The sequence below is a fragment of the Hyperolius riggenbachi genome, chromosome 12 (assembly GCF_040937935.1).
Source record: "Hyperolius riggenbachi isolate aHypRig1 chromosome 12, aHypRig1.pri, whole genome shotgun sequence".
NCBI classification, from domain to species: Eukaryota; Metazoa; Chordata; class Amphibia; order Anura; family Hyperoliidae; genus Hyperolius; species Hyperolius riggenbachi.
In genome coordinates this window covers 183,644,871-183,666,813 of record NC_090657.1, presented here as the reverse complement: position 1 = coordinate 183,666,813, position 21,943 = coordinate 183,644,871, and the positions used below count along the sequence as shown (strand labels likewise).

Below are 21,943 nucleotides of genomic sequence, written 5' to 3'. Positions count from 1 at the left end.
CCCCGCTGGGCCGATTTGCATAATTTTTTTTTTGCTGCACGCAGCTAGCACTTTGCTAGCTGCGTGCAGTGCCCGATCGCCGCCGCTACCCGCCGATCCACCGCTATACGCGTCGCCGCAGCCGCCCCCCCCCTAGACCCCGTGCGCTGCCTGGCCAATCAGTGGCAGGCAGCGCCGTGGGGTGGATCGGAGTCCCCTTTGACGTCACGATGTCGATGACGTCGGTGACGTCATCCTGCCCCGTCGCCATGGCGACGGGGGAAGCCCTACAAGAGATCCCGTTCTTTGAACGGGATCTCTTGATCTCCGATCGCCGGCGGCGATCGGAGGGGCTGGGAGCAGCGGCTATCATGTAGCGAGACCTCGTCTCACTACATGAAAAAAAAAAAAAAAAGAAACGTATTTGCTGCCCCCTGGCGGATTTTGACAAACCGCCAGGAGGGTTAAAGAAGGGCATAAAGAGATAAGAGATAAGAGAGAGGAAGAGATAAGGAAGAGATAAGGGAGCATGTTCACAAAAGTCCAGGACTTGGTTTTTTTGTCCATTATAGTTTCCATTCCCTCTTTTATATATTTACTATTATAGGTGTGCTTACCTTGTAATTGCACAGTCTGCGTCCTCCTTCTTCATGCCCTTGATGGCAGCATAGATCTCTAGATGTTCCTTTACAGTGAGATTGGGCCACAGAGGGTTGTTCTGGGGACAGTAGCCCAGGAATGCCATGTCTTCATCCTTACGAGGGTCTCCTGCACTGCACAGCACCACCTGTAGGGGGATAGTAGTGGATGATTGGTGTCAGGACACCTTCTGGGGAAAAGGCACAGGAAACAAAAAACACGGGAGCCCAATAGTGTGATATGTTTAGTCAAAATTGTCAATATAGAAGATAAGAATCTACTCACAAGAGTGGGTTGCAGAGGGGCAACCGACCACAGGAAGCAGGTGGAGACAATTAACCCGACTCCACTCGGGGAGGTCACTAAGGACCTAGATGCGGTCGCTCTCCTTGGAAAAAAGAAGGGAGGCAGATGTCCACCGTGGTGTAAACCACATATGTTCTGCCTCCACCCCTCACACGGGTATCGTATGGGGATTTAGGGATGCACTAAATGGTTTAAAGAGGCGCCCTGGTGGTAAATAAAAGCGTTTAAAAGCAGTTTAAAACCGAGAAAAGGTTTGAGGTTGCTTACCTCAAGGACGACAAATCTTTGTAGGGACAAAAGATTTTATTGGTAGCACAGGCAACGCGTTTCACGGGTCTGAGCCCGCTTCCTCAGGCCAATAGCAGTGCCAGGCCAATTGAAATAGCAAGCTAAGGGAGCCTCCCTTAGCTTGCTATTTCAATTGGCCTGGCACTGCTATTGGCCTGAGGAAGCGGGCTCAGACCCGTGAAACGCGTTGCCTGTGCTACCAATAAAATCTTTTGTCCCTACAAAGATTTGTCGTCCTTGAGGTAAGCAACCTCAAACCTTTTCTCGGTTTTAAACTGCTTTTAAACGCTTTTATTTACCACCAGGGCGCCTCTTTAAACCATTTAGTGCATACCTGTAGGGGGAGTCAGCGATGGTAAGACATTTTAAGTTTGGTTGCCTGTACAAAAGGCCAACTAATACATGGGGTGCTCCAATACACATAACAAAGACGAAGTCAACCCTAACCTCAGTTCACAGGAAGCTTCTGTAAGTGTAATAGCACCAGGAAACCTTAAATGCTTAACTCATGCCCCCCCCCAGTCAGAGGAATAGCTATGGCTGGGCAAGGGGGGGAATATGTCCCCAGGCGCAGCACTGTGAGGGCACCCCCACATGTGTAAGAGGCAGCTCACTGGTTGCACCAAGTGCCCCTGCCCCTTGTAACCAAGTCCTTTGCTCAGCAAAACCTTGAGGGAACTCGTGACAGTTCTTGAGATAGTATTGAATTGACAGTTCACTGGTTGTTCCCAAATAGGACGTTCACCTTGTTCAATGATCTGTTAGATTCTTTACTCTTTGTATGGTAGCACTAAATTCACTTTACCCCTAACACCTCCCCTCGGGATGGGGCCTCACAAAATAACTAACAAAATAAAATATAAATCAAATCAAAAAGGGTTAGAGCAAAATAAAAGTAAATAAAATATAAAGTGACCGATGCACCCCTCTATACCATCAATACCTCCTTCCTACAATATAACTCAGTTTAAGTGCACTTTACTGACTTTAAGGCTGAATAAGCTCTGAACTCGTGATGTTGCAACACTTGAACTTCAACCTGGTTGACCCTGTCGCTTGATCAGGTGTCACCTTGTTTCTCACTGTAGCACACTCTTGACTTGAAACGGACTTGACAGGAACAATGTCTCTATACCTGGACTTAATGCAAGTGGGGGCTGTATCAGCTCAGCGGGCACTTTAGGGAGGCTACTAATGTCTTCCAGCAACAGCAAGGCCTGAACACTCAATACACTTCTTATAAACAGCAGTAACTTCTCTTACTTTATCTGAGCAGTTCTCTTCTGCATAAACAACTGTATTCTTCGCACAATGTCTCTGTGTCTGTTTAGCTTTCTCACACAGGCAGTCTCTAGTGGGTTGCTATCTTTCTCAGCAAGCCTCCGCTGAACACCGGCTACTAACTGAACACACACTGTGGCTTGTAGATGGCACTCAGGCCTACACTCTTCTGTGTGCGTCTCCGGCCTAACTCGGATTTGGGTCTGGGTCTGCCGCCTCCAGTCACTGTCCTCACTGGCTCTGCTGTGGTCACTGTATGGCTGCTGGGTCCCCTCTCAACCTCCGGGTGTCTGCTACGGCCTCTCTTGTGGTCTGCCCTTCTTCCGCTCCGCAATGCGAGCTCCTGGCTCCAAGTCTTCCTCTCTCCACACTCCGGCGTGATCTGCACTGGTCCTAACCAGTTCCCACCGGTCACACCCTCTAGTTCTACCCCTTCACGCCTGTGCTGTAGCTTCCTGACAGGTCGCGCTGGGCTTATGGAAAGTTCCAGCTAGTTACTCTCCTTCCTCATGCGACTTTTCAGTTCCACCAACCTGGCATTTAAGGCAAATTGTAGCCTTAGCTACTGAAGTCACCTTACACATAGAAATACATGGGAAAAATCTTTTGACCCTTTTTTGGAGGGTTACAGTTGTTGGTTGACGTGTGTGTACGTACTTGTCAGGTTGGTCATGTTGTGTGGTTGGTTGTGCATTAAGTTGGACATTAAGTGCATTAAGTTTGGAGAGAGGAGGAGTGAAAACTTCTTACAAGCTTACATTGCAGTCCCTTTTTCCTTGTCCCTAGGACAACCAATGCTCATAGAACAACCATGAATCTCCATAGAGGTCCATGTGAATTTCACAACAGAGATCTGGGTGCCATCACTGAGTTTCGGCCTTGCAGTGTGCAATAATGTAATATTTTGGCTAAACGTTTTCTTAGAGTCTTGGCAAACTTGGTGGAGAAACAGGCAAATATATTGATGATACTCAACCCTCGGGATACAACTTGATTGAAGACCTGAGACGTTTTGGAGAAATAAATGTATATATGGGGTGTGCCATTGGACATTGCTGAAATTCAGGGTCGTCACCAGGGGCCTAACTAGAAAGGAGCAGCCACTGCAACCGCGGGGTGGGAGGGCGAGGGGGACGGGCAGATCTGTGGGGGGGCCCCAACTACTAACCTCTGATGCAGGGGATTATACTTCAGATCAGGTGTTTTTGTGGCTACACTTGTTGTGGGTGTGAAGATTATGATGGCCACACTTGTTTTATGGCCCTTATGAGATGGGGCCACAGGCTGTGAAGGGCCCCAAAGGGAGACAAGGGGAGGTATGTGAACATTGGGGGAACCTATTAAAGTTTTTCTGGAGTGCCCCATGAATTGTAGGTATGCCAATGGTTGAAATAAATGCATCCAAAATAAGTGAAGACTTTGAACCTCTGCTAAGCTTACAGGGCTATCATTCATTTCAATCTATAATTCTCATACCATCTTTATGAGCCCAAAATGAAATGACCACCATTCATTGAGGAAGGAAGAATTTCAGCTTTAAACTCCCTTTTGGGGGGCGGCTGGAGCCTTGACGGAAGAAGCTGTGTTTTCACCAAATCATCCATCATGAAGAGGGTCATAGACACTTGTTGCTGTATGCTCCACCCCCTATTGTCTGATGAAACGGGGCCACACCTGCAAAACGCATTGCTTTGACCCTTTGGAGTAAACATATAAATACATTTGCTTGCAACCTGTTTTTGTGTCTTCTTGGAGGAGGTTAAGTCCACCACTGCCTCCCCCTGTTTTTTTTGTTTTTTTTTAAGTTTTAGCTACTTTTATCCTTTTGGCACGTCTGTTCATTTCCACATTGTTCGAGTCCACCCATGGTGTAAGGGTGCTAACCCCTTGTTTCCAGATCTATAGAGAGCAACTTCTTAATTCTGAGTGGGGACAGGTCTAATCTCCCCACCTGCATCTACAGTGGTTGCCTTAGTGGTAACCCATGTTTGTGAGTATAACTGTACATACTTGCCTCTCATTACCCACATCAATCCAATACATACTGCGCTATATTGGGCTCTCTGTGTTCTCTCTTGTTTTCTCGATCCATCACAAAGACATTTTGAATTGAATTTTTAGCTGCTACATGCAACTAAAGTGGCCTGGACCTATTATAGAGACTACCACAGTGGAGCTCCACAACTTTTCCGCACCTGCTTAGACATGCCTTGGATCTCTTTGCTCCTTTTAACTGTCCTCCTCACCTCTCCGTTTGTTGGCTTCATCTCCCCTGCCAGCATCAACACCGATGTGGTTTTCCCAGCACCGTTGGGGCCCAGAAGACCCAGAACTTCGCCTAGAGAGAAAGATAGGGCAATTCTGGTGATAAATGGATACAGAGGCATATTTACAAAAAAAAAACTTGCACAATGCTCTGAGCTTATTTACGAATGTAATTAGTTTCACTTCAAAAATGTTTTACTTTGTTAACCACAAGCTGGCAAAATTAAAGTTTGGGACAATTTTTACTGAGGTTTTTCACTGAACACTTTTCTAGTCAGTAACTTTTGTCTGCTACCCGTGGCCAGAGCTCACAGTACAACTTCTCCTCCAGCTTTTCTATATCGTGACATGGGCAGCGGGTCTGTGGGGCATCTGGCTTCATCATTGGCAACACTTTATTATATGAAGGTCTACAAATGCCCGCAATGCACCAGATGTCAATAAAATCCCGATATCTTCATCAGTACATCCAAAACACAGGCTGGTAGCTGACGCGTTTTAGACACACAGGCCCATAGTCATAGCTTGGTAAGCTCTTTTATGTCACATGGTTCTGTTTCCTAGAACTTCCTCTATCTCTTTCCATCTCCATATTTCCTTGGGCCGTATGCACTAATAATAGAAAAGTTGCCATGCACAGGTAGCACACATCAATTTTACCATTACTAACACCGGGGAAGCAGTTCCTGTGACCTCGGGGGCCTAGAGCTGTAAGGGGGTGCAAACTACTATATCCCTCCCTCTGATAAAGGAGTCCATCCTTCAGATCATGTGTTTCGGTGGCTACACTTGTTTTTGGAGTGAAGATTGTGATGGCTACATTTGCTTTAGGACTCTTGCCAAATGGACCCTCAGACTGTGAGGGTCACCAAGGGTTGGCAAGACATAGAGGTTTGAACATTGGAAGGCCTCATTAAAGTTTTGCTGGTAGGCCCCCATGATTTGTAGTTATGCCACTGGTCCCAAATCTCCTGTTGTACCCATAACTCCCAACTCTGACTACAGCTCTTCTCTTGTGGAAACTCGAGGCTCCAGGCTCTGTATCTATCTAATATGGAGTTTAGCATTTATTAAAGACAGATTTACCCGGAACTTACCTTTCTTAACACAAAACGAGACGTGTCTGACAGCTGTTCTCCTCTTCTTCTTCCTACAGCAGTTACGAATCCCTGACTTCTCCTTGAACTCTTTGCGCAAACTGTCTACAACAATGGTTGGCTTCTAGAAGAATAAAAGGACACAATTATTATTGGACTTCAATTATTTTTACTTTTTTTAAATTGAAATTTTAAGTAGTAGGTAAAAACATTACAAAACTGTAACGATCGGTGTAACACAGAGAGGATCTGATTATCGGTGATCTGCAGTATCACCGAAAATACAGATATATACCCGATTATTGATGATCTGCAGTATCACCGATAATCAGATATATCTCTAACCTCTGGACACCTGAGTAATATGAGTGTTTGGTGTAACAGAATCTTCTTCTGCTTCTTCTATATCTTCTATATCTTCTTCTTCTATATCTTCTTCTTCTTCTATATCTTCTTCTATATCTTCTTCTGCTTCTTCTATATCTTCTTCTTCTATATCTTCTTCTTCTTCTATATCTTCTTCTTCTTCTTCTTCTTCTTCTATATCTTCTTCTTCTATATCTTCTTCTATATCTTCTGCTTCTTCTATATCTTCTTCTTCTTCTTCTTCTTCTTCTATATCTTCTTCTTCTATATCTTCTTCTATATCTTCTTCTGCTTCTTCTATATCTTCTTCTTCTATATCTTCTTCTGCTTCTTCTATATCTTCTATATCTTCTTCTTCTTCTTCTATATCTTCTTCTGCTTCTTCTATATCATCTTCTTCTTCTTCTCCTCCTCCTCCTCCTCCTCCTCCTCTTTCTTCTTTCTTTTTCTTCTTTCTTCTACTCTATCATTATATTATGTGTCTTGGTTTTCCTTTCTTTTGTAATATTTTTTTTTACTTCAGTTGTGGAAATATTTTATTTTAATAACACCATAGTTATATTTGTGTTGATGGCATAATAGTACTAGTGGCACATTGCAAGCCACAGCGCCGTTTTCTGTGTACCCTGGCGGTGGTAAAACACAGACATCAGCAAGAGGAGGAAGTAGTTGCAGCTATTGTAGTGTGGTACTGCGCAAGCTCGCTCCAGATCGGCAGGTGCTTGACCCAATACTCCATGGGATCAGTAGGGGCAACGCTGTCAAGCCTGCTGAAGGACCCCATGTAGTCAGCCACCATGCGGGTCAAGCGCTGTCTGTGACTGGAGAAGGATGCTGCTGCAGGCACCTCCTCTCTAGTCCCTGGCAGCTCTACACTCATGTAGAGCTCGTTGGTCAGAGACAGCAGGTCTGTGGTGTGCGTGCGCTTGCTGCTGGTGGATGCAGGCACCTGCTGCTGCCTCTGTGCTGGCTGGACAGTGGGGGTGGATGGCTGAGGGAAGGCTTCCTCCAAGCGCTCAACAAGGGAGAGCTGCAAATCCCTCATTTGTTGCGCACGGTTTCCTCCTGCAGGCAGGAACTGGCTTAGCTTCCCCTTCAGACGTGGGTCCAGCATCATGCAGATCCAGATGTCCTCCCTCTTCTTCATCTGGATGACCCTTGGGTCCTTGCGCAGGCACCTCAGCATGTGCGCTGCCATTGGGAAGAGTCTGGCCACATCTGCTGGCACATCATCGGCAGCCCCAGAGCCGACAGTGCTCTCCTCCTCTTCCTCTGCCTCCTCCACCTCATCCTCTCTCCACCCCCGAACCAGTCCAGCTGCGCTCTGCTGCTCCCCCTCATCAGCAGCAAGGTCAGGGGCCTCCACCAACTGCAAGCCCTCCTCCTCAGAGGTGGCCTGTGAAGCTGCCTGCAGCTTTTGCTGGTCCAAGGCTGCCGCTCCCTCTTCCAGCAGTGCATACAGGGCCCTGTCAAGCACACACACCATGGGGACCCACTCGCACACCATTGCATGGTCCCTGCTTACCATGTTGGTGGCCTGCAGGAAGGGTGCCAGCACTGAGCACACCTGCTGCATGTGCCCCCAGTCCTCCGTGGAGATGATGGACGGGAGATTGGTGGCGGTGCGCCCAGTTGCAGTGATGGCAGCAACTGTTGCTCGTGCAACGTACTGGCTGACAGCCTGCCTCTGTTCAACCAGACGCTCCAACATCGCCAGGGTGGAGTTCCAGCGAGTTGGAACATCGATCATGAGCTGGTGCTGTGGCAGGTGCAGCTCCTTCTGCACCTCTTCCAGGCTCGCTACGGCTGCAGCCGAGTGCCGGAAATGACGCACAACCTTCCTTGCCACCTCAAGGAGTCGGTCCATCCCCTGGTAGGTCCGCAGGAACTTTTGGACTACCAGGTTCAGGCCGTGCACCAGGCAGGGGATGTGGGTCAGATCTCCCCTGCTGATTGCAGCAACCAGGTTTGCCCTATTGTCAGACACCACCTCTCCGACTCTGAGGCCTCTGGGGGTCAGCCAATTCCTCTCCTGCTCTCGGAGTTTGGCCAGGACATGGTTCGCCGTCAGTTTGGTCTTCCCCAGGCTGACCAATTCCAGCAGCGCTTGGCAGTGGCGGGGCTTCATGCTGCTGCTGAGGCAGGGGGTTTGGGCTGGTGTGCCGGAGGATGGAAGCGGATCAGAGGAACCTGCTGCAATTCCACTGACCCTGCATGGTGGCACCACCCACTGCGTTGCTGTTGCTGCTGCTGCTCTGACAGTGCCCCGATGCTGCTCCCCCCTCCTCACCCCCTTCCACCAAGCTGACCCAATGCGCAGTGAAGGACTGACAGCGGCCTGTTCCAAACCGGCTGCTCCACGAGTCCATGGTGATGTGGACCCGTTGACCCACCGCGTGATCCAGCCCTCTCCCGACATTGGCCATCACAGAGCAGTGAAGTGCAGGGATGGCCGTGCGTGCAAAAAAATGTCGGCTGGGGATTGGCCAATCGGGGGCTGCACACATCAGGAGTGCACGCATGTCGCTCCCCTCCTGCACAAGGGAATAAGGCAGGAGTTGGGAGCACATGGCCCGTGCCAGCAAGCCGTTCAGCTGACGCACGCGACGACTGCTGGGAGGCAGAACCCTGACCACCCCCTGGAAGGTGTCGCTGAGCAGGGTCTGGCGACGCCTTTTGCTGGCACGGGTATCACTGGAGGGAGCAGAGGAGGCCACTGAGGACTGGCTGCCAGAACAGGCCTCCGTGTCGGCGGCAGGAGTTGCAGAGGGAGGAGGAGCAGTGCGTTTCTAATGCACTCCTGCTGGTGCTGCTGGAGGAGGTGGAGGAGGGCGGGTGGCTGCTGCCGACGGCTTCGCAGTGGTGGCGGGTCTGCCACTGCCAGCTTCCTTCAACTTCATGAACTCCTCATGCTCATGAAAGTGTTTCCCTGCCAGATGGTTCACCAGAGAGGTGGTGCCGTACGGAGAGGGCTCCTTCCCTCTGCTGAGCTGCTGGCGGCACTGGTTGCAGGTGGCATACTTGCAATCCACATATGGCAGGTGAAAAAATTCCAAATTGGGGAGGTGAAGTTTCCCCTTCGGCTCGAAGGTGCTGCTGCCACTGGTCTCCCTGTGGTGGTAGGGGGGTTCTTGGTGCGGCTGGCAGAACTCTCCGGATCAGCACGCTGTGTGGCCTGCATACCACGCCCACTTCTGATCCTGCCTATGTCTGCGATGCTGATCCTTCTAGCAAGGCCCGCAGACGCATCCTCCTCCTCAGAGCTGATGACATCCCCAGGATCTGCCACCCAGTCTCTGTCCTTCACCCTGTCATCATCATCCTCCCCCTCAGCAAACATGTCCTGCTGGGATAACCCCACAAACTCCCCTTCTGCATGCATGGGCTGATGGACACTCACCACTGTCTGACTGTCCAAAGCATCATCCAGCAAAGTGCCCATCAGCATTTCTTCCTCCTCCAATTCTGCCGCAACAGCACTCCATAGCCCCGCTGTGCTTGGGGATAAGAAGGTGCTGAGTGACAGGGTGCTGGTGTTGCCCGCTGGGGCTGGAGAACTGCACTCCTCCTCCTCCTCCTCCCCAGGCAGTGCTGGGCGGCTGCTGCTGCTCTTGCGAACAGGAGTGGTAGCTGGGGTGGAGGACTCGGTTCCAGAGCTAATGGTTGCCTGCTCATCCACCATCAGTTCCACCACAGAGTCTGCGTCCTTCTCCTCAATAGGACGGCTACGACCTGGCAGTGGGAGGAACATCTGCGCCACACGCTGCTGCTGTGTCTCTGCAGCGTGATTCCCAGCTGTTGGGCGGCCAAGGCGTCCACGGCCAGTGGCTAATGGCGGAATAGCCACTGGTGCAGACGCAGAACTGCGCATGGTGGTGACGCGGCTGCCACGACCTCCTCTCTTGCCGATACCCTTGCTGCCCCTGCCCAAACCGCGGTTGCCAGTGCCAGACATAGTATATTTTTAATATTATACAAATGAAAAAAAAAGTTATGTATGTAAAGGCGGGTGGGACAAGTGGGGTACTTTAATGGGGTGGGACTAGTGGTGGTGGGTGTGTAAGGTGACAGACAGGTGTACTCTGCAGAGATCGGTGTAGCGATAACGAGAGAGTGCGCAGTGCGCACACAAAGACCCTAGCTGACGCTGACTGACGGTGTCCCTATACACAGACTACAGTACAGTACAATTCAGCTAATACACAATACAAGTAATATAAACAATAGGACGGGTGTAGCACTAACGAGAGGGTGCGGACAGCGCAGAAGTGCACTGCGCACACAAAGACCCTAGGTAACGCGGTGACGGACGGTCCCTATACACAGACTAGAGTACACTACAGTACTAACTAAACAATAGAAGAATCTAGCTAAACAATAGAACAGGTGTGATTAAGTCGCAAGCAGGACGAGTGATGCAAGATGGCGCCCGCTATTTATAGAGGGGGGCTTGGCCAGGCTCCCCCTCTGTGATTGGCTGCAGTCTGAGGGCTGGGAGCCCTCTGATTCGCTTGTGAGGACTCGAGGTGACGTCTGACGTGACGCTATCCGAGCTGATGACGCTATCCGAGCTCGGATAGCTAGGATATCTCCGGATAGCTGATTGCTATCCGAGTGTGCTCGGATAGCACAGCCCGGATAGCTAATACTATTCGAGCTCGGTATTCGAGCTCGAATAGTGAAAAAAGAGCTAGGATATCCGAGTATCTCGGATATCCTAGCTCGGATGAGCATCACTGGCTGGAGCCACCCAAAGAAAGATTAAAACAATTCAAAACATTTTAAAACGGAAGTAAGTGTTGGCTTACCTTCATGAAGGCTATTGTCCAGGGTTTTCACAGTTTTACTGGACAATATTTGCTTGTTAACACAACATGTTTTGTGGTCTATGTACCTCTTCTTAAAGAGAACCAGAGATGAAGCACCCTCTTGTATTTTACCTTATAAATCAGTGGGAACATGACAGTAAACACCTAGGCCCATATGCAATTAACTTTTTCTCCTTAGTTTTCACCTAGGTGATATTTTTAAACATGTCAATAAAATGCCATTTAAGCCAAAAGAATGCAAGAAAATGTTCAAAGTAATTTTGATAGTACTTTTTCACCTATTTTTTAATACTTTTTTAGTTGAAAAGTGCTGAAAAGTTATTTTAAATTGAAGATGAAAAATTATCTCCCAGGAGAAAACTCAGGTGAAAAAGTGAATTGCATATGGCCCCTAATCTGCTCTTTGTTTCATTGTTCTCTGTTTAACCACTTGAGGACCCAGCCTTTACCCCCCCTTAAGGACCAGCGCTACTTTTTATGATCTGTGCTGGGTGGGCTCTGCAGCCCCCAGCACAGATCATGTTACATGCAGAGCGATCAGATCGCCCCCCTTTTTCCCCCCTATGGGGATGATGTGCAGGGGGGGTCTGATCGCTCCGGTCTGCAGGCATGTTGCAGGGGGGGCACCTCAAAGCCCCCCTCCACAGCGAAATTCCCCCCTCCCTCTCCTACCTGCTCCCCCCCGGTGATCGGGGCTGCACAGGACGCTATCCGTCCTGTGCAGCCAGTGACAGACTGTCCCCTGTCACATGGCGGCGATCCCTGGCCGCTGATTGGCCGGGGATCGCCGATCTGCCTTACGGCGCTGCTGCGCAGCAGCGCCGTACAATGTAAACAAAGGAGACATACGTCTCCTACGTTTACATTTAGTCTGCGAGCCGCGATCAGCGGCTCGCAGGCTATTCACGGAGATCCGCTCCGTGATCTAACAGGAAACGAGCGCTCGCGCGAGCGGCCTTTCCTGATTAATTAGTGAGGCACCTGGCGACGCAGATCTGCATCGCTGGTCCTCCAGCTACCACTTTGCCGCCGCACGGTATGAGTGTGCGGTCGGCAAGTGGTTAATCTGACTGTTATCACCTCCGATAAGAATCCCCGACTGAGCTCAGTCTAGCTTTGCTATGGAAAGATTATAGCTGAGTCTGTCTTCCCTGGTGTCTTTTCAAACCCAAGCCTGCCCCCTTGTGGCCAGGGCCGGAGCTACCATAGGAAAAAATGGGCAATTGCCCCAGGGCCCCAGAGCCTGTAGGGGCCCCCAAGGTGTCCCTCCCTCATCTTAACTCTTGCTCTCCAGGGACTCTGCAGAGTCTGTTAAGTTGGGAGGTGATTGGGGGAGGGTCAGCAGCCAGCTCAGGGGCCCAGGAGGGAGATTTGGCTGCAACAAAGGGCCTCTAATGACGCTTTTTGGTCGGGGGTGTCTGTTGGGGGGCCCCCAGGCTAATCTTGCCCTAGGGCCCCATTGTTACTTGAACCGGCCCTGCTTGTGGCTCTGCTATAATGACTCCGCTATAATTATTCCCTGCAAAGCCAGAGTGAATGCTCAGTCTGGGATTCTTATCACAGATGATAACGGACACTTTTAGCAGTGAGGATGAAACAAAGAGCATAGTAAGTATTTTCTCGAATGTTCTTACTGATATATATGGTAAAATACACAAGGGTGCTTCGTCTCTGGTTCCCTTTAAGGTCAATAACAAGTGCCTCTCTCTGTAGTCAGTAAAGCTACTACAACAAGAAGGTGCTATCTGAACTTGGGAAGGGGCTACCTAATACTGGGGGCACATCTGGTACCTACACTTGGGTGGGCACAATTTGGAAAGCGGGACACACTTTGGAATCTCCACCTCTAGTGCTAAAGAACCTAGTCCCGACCCTGCATACACAACATATGTAAACACACTTATGAAAAATGCTTAGCAAAATGAAAAATACAACAGACATACAGTACTTACCTCTTCCTGCTGATCCATTGTTTTCAGGGCTTTAACCCTTTCTTTCTCAGCAAGGACCTCCTCTTCAGCATCTTCCAGTTCCTCAGGATTCTGGGTAAAAGGATGCTCTCTCTTGGAGAATCTGAATGGAAAGAATAGAATAATAATAACTAGCAAATGTATGCCTGCTGAGCATTGCACAGGTAGTAGGATAGGTGGGGGGTTAGTACAAACATGGCTATGGGCGTGCCGTTTAATCTAGTGACTCAGCAGTTTACATCATTTTATGTAGCCTATATAGAACTATTCTGCAATATGTAGCCTCAATGGACCGCGGTGGGTTTATCCCATTTAATTAATTTAAATACTGTAGTTGATTTTTATTTTTTTATATTACTGTATATTGTATTGTATAATATACATGTAGTATACAGGGCCAGTTCTAGACAGGGCCAGTTCTAGACTTTTTGCTGCCTGAGGCAAACTTGTGAGGATGCCCCCCCCCCCCCCCCCCCTTGGAATGATCGCACAGCACCCGACAATTTGCACTGCAGTTATAGCTAGGGTGAGCCCCCCAAGTACATTTGCCCCCAGTATAAGTTGGCCAGGCACTCTCTTCACTTCCTGTTTCTGCCTGGTGCTGCCCCAAGACTTCTGCCACCTGATGAAGTTGCCTCGCTTGGCATCATGGACGGACCGGGCCTGTTAGTATATTGTATAGGAATGTAAGAGAAGACTAGGTTATTTTTTTGTTTTATGTTTTTTTTATGGAATAATTAGTAATTAAACATTAATGGAGGTCGTGCATCAGGTAATTTGTCCAAAAATAAAAATACTCCACTGTATTTACTAAACTATGATAGTCAGGACATTATAGAAAAAATGCAGAAAGTTGCAGGATCAACAATAATGTGTTTAAACTTTTCAACCAAGATCGACCTTTTGTGGCCACGGTGTAGGACCAGTGCCCATTGTAAAGTTGTAACTTGGTTGTTTGTAATTTACTAATCTATTGTGTTGGACTTGGTGCTGGACCATATTATTGAATGAGGCCGGTCCTACAATTTTTGGCATTATGGAGTGGCATATACTCTGTACACAATAATTATTCTGATGGCAAGGTGTGCTATTTTGTATTGTTTTTATAATGTCCTGTCCATCACTGTTTAATTATAGTTTAGCATCTTAGTTTTTGGACGAATTACCTGACTCATGATCTCTAATGTTTAATTGCTCATTATTCCCCTAAAAACCAGCTATCCTTCATAAATAAATATATAACTTTAGTGTAACTATTCACTATTTTGCTTATGCTTAACCCTTCCACCGCCCATGTACCCTCGCCCCTTCTTTCCTTGATTTTAGCTGTTCTTACTTTTGATCTCTTTACGACCCATATGCAATTAACTTTTTCACTTGAGTTATCTCCTAAGAGATAAATGTCATCTTATCTTTAAAGAGAAACTCCGACCAAGAATTGAACTTTATCCCAATCAGTAGCTGATACCCCCTTTTACATGAGAAATCTATTCCTTTTCACAAACAGACCATCAGGGGGCGCTGTATGACTGATATTGTGGTGAAACCCCTCCCACAAGAAACTCTGAGTATGTACTCCTGGCAGTTTCCTGTCTGGGAACCTTGCTGCATTGTGGGAAATAGCTGTTTACAGCTGTTTCCAACTGCCAAAACAGCAAGCAGCAGCTACATCACCTGCCAACAGTAAAAATCTCACCATGTAATAAATTTCAGAATGTAAATCAGGGATTTAAAATATTTTACAATGGGCAAACACTGACTAAATAATTTATACATAATTATTGTAAAAATGAAGCACATTTTTATTACATTATTTTCACTGGAGTTCTGCTTTAAACTAACTTTTTTAGCATTTTAAAAATTAAAAAGTACCCAAAAGTTCATGAAAAAGTGCTATCAAATTTTTTTGGAGTATTTTCTTGCTTGCTGGTGGCTTAAAAGGTGTTTTACAACAAGTTGTGACAATATCACTTAGGAGAAAACTCAGAAGAAAAGGTTGATTGCATATGGGTCTATGTGTTCAAAGGGGATCGGTTGAAAAGGGCGCCCGAGCTGCCTGGATGAAAAGGGCGCCGCCATAGACATCAATGTTATTTCTGGAAATATGGGCTACAAGATGTAGAAAAGGGCGCCTGAGTTTTGATATAGGCTACAAGCGGGCTCCCCTTTGTAGCCCATATTTTTTCGGCTACAAGGTTTTCGGCTACAGTAGGGCGCCCCTTTGTAGCCCATATTTTTTTCGGCTACAAGGTTTCCGGCTACAGCAAGGTGCCCCTTTGTAGCCCATATTATTGCCTTTTTTTTGTAGCCTATATTTTTATATGGGCTACATGTGCTGGAAGCCGAATTATTTCATTCCCCCACTATCCATGGCGGCCTGGAGGGGGAATAGTAATTTACACATCCCGGAGTTTTTTTGTAGCCGAAGTTTTTATATGGGCTACAAGCACTGTAAGCCGAATAATTTCATTCCCCCACTATCCATGGCGCCCTGGAGGGGGAATAGTAATTTACACATCCCGGAGTTTTTTTGTAGCCAAAGTTTTTATATGGGCTACACCAGGCACCTTTTTTTGTAGCCAAAGTTTTTATATGGGCTACACCAGGTGCCTTTTTTTGTAGCCGAAGTTTTTATATGGGCTACACCAGGTGCCTTTTTTGTAGCCGAAGTTTATATGGGCTACACCAGGCACCTTTTTTTTGTAGCCGAAGTTGGTATATATGGGCTCCACCAGGCGCCCTTTTTTACCGGCGCCCTTTTCATGTAGACCCGTTCAAAGAAATAACCTGTTTATTTGCAATTGGTGCGGCCTCCGGCTCTTTTTGCTTACAAATGACTCAAATCCAGATGCACAATTGCTAGACTTCTTGAATTAATATTGGTAGTGTTCTCGTAATCTCTTTGTGGCGGATTGGTAAATAATTCTTATCCATTTTTAGAAAGACAAAAATGAATAGTGTACGGTGGATTGGTTTGATTATTTAAATTACAATACAATCAATCCAGAAAATTGGTGGAATGTAAAAACATCTAAAGATAAAAATTATATGGTGTATGGCAGGGATTACACTTATTTGAATCATGTGTGTTTTGCTGGCTGCACAATGCACTGCTGCACTGACCATTGTAGTCAAAGGGCCACTCAGGAATTGCACATCATTCACATTTTTCCCGTGTTTTTAATACCTTCCTTTCAAACTCAGCGGCCCACATACTGTAGGTGTTGCCCAGAGTAGTGAGCTTTACTTATCTGCATGCTCCCTCTTCTGGGAATTCAGTTTACAAAACATGTTTTATTATTGCAAATGATTATAACCTACATAGCAAGCAAAGGACTTTTTCTAGTACATAGGGATACTGAAGACTGTCACATAGTTGCATAGTTATTTGGGTTGAAAAAAGACATACGACCATTTAGTTCAACCAGAAAACAAAGTACAACACCAGCCTGCTCCCTCACATATCCCTGTTGGTCCAGAGGAAGGCGAAAAAACCCTTACAAGGCATGGTCCAGTTAGCCCCAAAAGGGAAAATAAATCCTTCCCTGACTCCTGATGGCAATAAGATAAAATCCCTGGATCAACATCAGTGGGCATTACCTAGTAATTATATCCATGGATGTCTTTCAACACAAGGAAAGCATCTAAGCCCCCTTTAAAGAGACTCTGAAGTCTCTAAAAAAACATATTTTTTTTCATTAATCTCTTTAATACATTAGTCCTAACTAAACCGCCGCATTCCCGCGGCTCTAATCTATCTTAATCCCCCCAAACTCCCCTGGGCACACTGCGGGGAGCTCTTCCGTGTGAGGCAGGGCTATGAGCTGCAGCCCTGCCTCACATGCGTCTGTCAGCGGCGCATCACCGCCTCTCCCCCTCCCCTCTCAGTCTTCCTTCGCTGAGAGGGGCGGGCATCCGCCGCTGATAGACGAGTGTGAGGCAGGGCTGCAGTGCATAGCCCTGCCTCACACGGCAGAGCTTAGGGCAGCAAAATCCACGACCAAGAAAGTCGTGGATTTTGCAGGCTAGAGGGAGGGGGAGTTTGAAGGGATTAAGATAGTGTAGAGTGGCGGGAATGCGGCGGTTTAGTTAGGATTAATGTATTGAAGAGATTAATGAAAAAAAATAAGTTTTTTTAGAGACAGATATAGAATTTGCCATAACTACTTCCTGTGGCAATGCATTCCACATCTTACTGAATCTTACTGTAAAGAGCCCTTTTCTAAATAAATGGCTAAAACGTTTTTCCTCCATGCGCAGACATTGGCCTCGATTCATCATTCTCTTTGAGATAACTTTTTCCAGTTTGTTAAATTACCGAATTCGAAGTTTAGCGATTTCTAGTTGTATTCATCAAGGTTTTTCCTCATTCGGTGTGAATTCGCTAACAATTCGGTAACCATTCGGTAACGTGTCGATATTTCCATTTTACAGTGGTACTTTAACACAAGGCCATAAGATTCCCATGGAATTGTGGGTAAAAGGTAGTCCTTTGAGCACTACGTAGCAACATTCTGAACAGGGCTTAACACCTGGACCAGGATTCTGGAAGTGGTTGGGACAATCCCACAATTTGATAGGAGCCTTTTCTAAAAAAAATATAGTGCAGCTAGCAAATTAGTTAACCCTGGCACTGCCTGTGTTCTCTTACAAGATGATTCAAGAGAAATGCAGATGTCGTGTTATAGCAAATAAATCTATTCTCTTACAAATTTATATGGTTGCAGACCTTATTCTTGCCCTTCTGCGCCTTTGAATCACTCTCAGCTGATACATAACCACTTCAAATGGCTCCATCTTCTCTGTCAGCAATGATCTGACAGGAATAACGACAGAGCAGTGAAGGAGATAACGAATCCTAAATGTAACGCTAAACCACGCCCACTTTCTTTTTAATGAATTGCACTTTATTCCGTTTTAGCGAATCGTTACCGAATCGTTACCGAATGTTCGCTAACAGCTGTAGATAACTTTGATGAATCCTGAAATGAAGTTAACAAATTCGGTATTTTACCAAACTGTTGTTAACAAATTTGCTAAGTGTTGATGAATCGAGGCCCATGTCCTCTAGTCCTTTGAGAAGGCCTAGGGACAAAAAGCTCACCCGCCAAGCTTTTATATTGCCCTCTGATGTATTTATACATGTTCATTAGATCTCCTCTAAGGCGTCTTTTCTCTAGACGTCCTCCAGTAAAGAGAAACTGTCTTCCAGTGCCATAATTATTTCAAATCTGATCCCTACAGTTGCTGCTGTTCACTATATGGTTATTTCACTGTTGTTTCTGTGATGCATATGGATTGATCACTTTACTTCACTCTATTTATTTAGTTTTTTGGCAATTGTTCTATTGCACTATTATTAGCACTTTACTACTATTATACTGAACTCGAGATCCATCCTTGGGGCGCCCTCACTAGAGCACCCTGGTTGATATTTAGATAGCATTACGCTGTGATTTTTTACCTACTGCATACGTAGGTGCTGCTAGCATATGTTGATTCTGTGATTTGCTGCTGTATATTTCACTGCCACAGGTGGTATGGTGGCTTTTAATAGTTTTAACTGTTTCTTATAGTGTCTATTTGATTATTGCAATAAAGTTTTCTATTTTTGCCTAATTGTGTATAGTGCTGTTTTCTTCTCTGTCCAGTACATAGGGATACTAACGAAAGTTAAGAGTTTGACATAATGCTTAATGGTGTATTTTTCTATTGGTTTGTTAACAGCCTAAGGTGAGGACGTGCCAAAAAAGAGGCAAAAGATGACAAGGGAGAAAGAAGAAAAAGAGGTAAAAAGAGAAGAGATGTCTTGTTCTATTATTTACAGCATAAAAACTACTACCATAAATAAATTGTAGCAGAAAAGCATTCAAACAGTTAAACACAGCACTTTGTTCTTTAGTGGAATGCTCCTTGCTTCAGTGGGCACCTTCAGGCTGCATCCAAACAGATGATAACATTATCTCTTGTTTACAATCTTTTGTCAGATACATTTAGTAAACGTTAGCAGTCTGCCGAAACTGGAATGTACTGACTCTGAGCTGTGAAGCAGAAAGGGCTGAGTAAGTGATCACTAGATAGATTTTAATATATAAATACAGCAGCTATGCAGTAAAATGCAAGGGCAGCCTTCAGAGCAGATAAACTGTACTTGTAATCTGACTTTGATGAACAGAGGCGCCAGCAGAATAAAAACAACAATTAAAAGTTTTAAAATATGCTGGGGAGGCAGTGGTGGACTTACCTCCGAAAGCAGACTAGACTACTTGTCTGACATAAATAAACACTTTATTAGTACCCCAATAGATGCAACGCGTTTCGCAGGACCAAGCCTGCTTCATCAGGCAATAAAACAGGGGACAAAACAGTAGCTCTCAGGTAGCACATATAGCGCCTCTGTGCTACCTGAGAGCTACTGTTTTGCATCTATTGGGGTACTAATAAAGTGTTTATTTATGTCAGACAAGTAGTCTAGTCTGCTTTCTGAGGTAAGTCCACCACTGCCTTCCCAGCATATTTTAAAACTTTTAATTGTTGTTTTTATTCTGCTGGCGCCTCTGTTCATCAAAGTCATTATAGTGTCCACCCTTGGTGGAAGGGGGACCCACCCCTACCTTTCTTCTATCTACAGAGAGCGACTTCTTAACCCTGAGTGAGGACAGGTCTAATCTCCACACCTGCATTCACAGTGGTTGCCTCAGCGGTAACCCTTGTTTGTGAGTATAACCTTCTCACATTACATTATCCACTATTGTCCTGAGCATACTACACCATATTGGGCTCTCGGTGTCTTTTTCTTATGTACTTGTAATCTGTAAACAGACAATATTACTTTTGCATAAAAAGCAAATATGGTAACTGTATGGGTAATAACAATTAGGAAAACGCATTTTTTTTCATGTTATGTCAGAGTTTTAACAAGGTATTCAGCATCTTGACTTTAGTGACATAGCACGAATGTGATACTTCACTAAGGAGACCACTTACAATAATTAACGTAGAAGTGGCCATGCATGCTAGTGAATTATCGTGGTCGCGCTATGGCTCTATTGTGCGTCATTTAGAGGGATCCGTAAAGAGCGCACACTACACTGCCAGGACTGTGCGTGGTGTGCGTGCGCTAATTTATCCCCTGCTGCTTTTGTGTGGTAGGTTTACCGCACTTTGATGCATCTACTTGCTAGTTCTTTGTTACATGTCCAGCAATGTTGATTTTCAAAAAAATGTATTAATTGGGGCTCTATGCCATCTGTTAATAATAACTTGTATTTCTTGTAAAAGCTGTAATCCGGAATTCAGGACCGTACTGATTTTACTATTGTCCTCCATAATTTTAAGCTCTGCATTCCATTTATGAAGTAGTTCTGGATTCTATTAAGTGGTGTCAGGTGTGGGATTATTTTTCGATTAATTGAATCCAGACTACTATATATATTTTTTTTTTGAAAGTGGTTTCTCAGGTTTACAGTTTAGCAGGAATAACTTTTCATATTCTATTATTTTGTTTTGGAGTGAGGGATAAGAGTTCCCGAATTGTTTTATGAAGCTTCTTAATTGGTTTTCATCCATGATTGTTGAGCATATAGTATTATTTTGACTATAGGTTTGTGAAATTTGGCCGATTCTGATATCTGGATTTATCTGATTTATCTTGAACCAGCCTCAAGGCTAGGTTCACACTGAGATGTTGTGTTGTGTTCCTGTTTCAACAGGAACACAGCACAGTGGAACAAAAAGTCGCACTGCACGTTGAAGCCGCCTACAGTGAGGTACTATGAACAGACTATGAAAAGTATGCTTCCCTGTACCTGTTAATGTGTGTGTTTAGCAGAGACTCACTGCACTTCACTTTACACCTCAATGCTAATGTCGCTGCGTAATATGTTGGCGCTTTTTAAATATAATAAATAAATAAATAGAGTAAACATTGCAGTGTGACGTTCCATGTTGCGAATGTGATGCCTGCCTAATGTCGCTCCATAATGTCCCACTGTGAAAGGAAAATTTGGATTATGTTTAAGGGTGGCAAAAGTTGAGGTTTGGTTCTGCGAGGTGGCTTTAAAGTGGATCTGAACTCAGAACGTCCTCTCTGCTCTAAAAGATACGCAACAACATAATAACTTTTAAACAAAAAACATGTATTTGTTACAGCTGATAAAAATCCTAAAATAAATCTGCACAGTTTCTACTTCCTGATTCATGGAAGCAGACATTGTTAACTTCCTGTGCTTTCAAATTGCCTTATCTGCCATCTCTGTCATAGGCAGTCATGTGACACATGGGAGAGATCAAATTACAGTTTGTGATTAGACACAATAGAGGGGGAATTAAAGAGGCTAAACTCTCTAAATACATACAGGGTGCATTTATCTATGTATTTATTCAGTCCTGTGCAAATTACCCGCCCTCCTCCCAGTCTTCAGGTACTCCCACCCAGCTCTGCAATAGAAAATGCATTGTCTCAGCATGATAAATATTGGCCTATCAGAAAGGAACAGAGATGTGGGAGGGGAAAACAGGAGGAAAAGAGGCTTCAGCCAATAAGGCTGCATTTATTAAAGTGGACCCGAATTAAAAATACAAGATTTCAGAAATAAAATTTTATTTTCTAAATTATAATAAATACTGTAGCAGCCTTTTTTCAGGTGCATGATGACAAATATAAAATATTTTACATTTATTGGAGGAACCCCTCCCTTCCTTTCATATTGCCGGGACAGAATCCGGCAAACTGGAGGAGTAGATGGTGTCTGGCAATGGAGGAATTGCTAATGGCTGCCACCTGTATAACCCTAGTTATGAAAAGAGAAGGGTGAAAAGCATGCACTGAAATGCTCATAGGCTTGAAGGAGTGTTTATTTATCTTTCTATGTGTCAGAGTGGTGCAACGAAATATTTTGAATTAAAAAAATGTTTGGTTTGG

At 45.5% G+C, this 21,943-nt stretch overlaps 1 protein-coding gene across 5 annotated transcripts in view; it reads right to left on the bottom strand.

Annotated features, from left to right (window-relative positions):
• LOC137541966 (ABC-type organic anion transporter ABCA8-like) overlaps nt 1–21,943 on the bottom strand; it is a 246,224-nt gene that overhangs the window by 20,106 nt on the left and 204,175 nt on the right. For 4 of the 5 annotated variants that reach the window (XM_068263529.1, XM_068263532.1, XM_068263530.1 and 1 more), the window contains 4 exons: nt 13,003–13,123; nt 5,856–5,979; nt 4,689–4,831; nt 597–766 (listed from right to left, as the gene is read on the bottom strand). In XM_068263529.1, coding sequence (XP_068119630.1) covers nt 597–766; nt 4,689–4,831; nt 5,856–5,979; nt 13,003–13,123 — 558 coding nt within the window. The remainder of the gene's footprint in view (nt 1–596; nt 767–4,688; nt 4,832–5,855; nt 5,980–13,002; nt 13,124–21,943) is intronic. The other variant, XM_068263531.1, reaches the window with a different exon arrangement.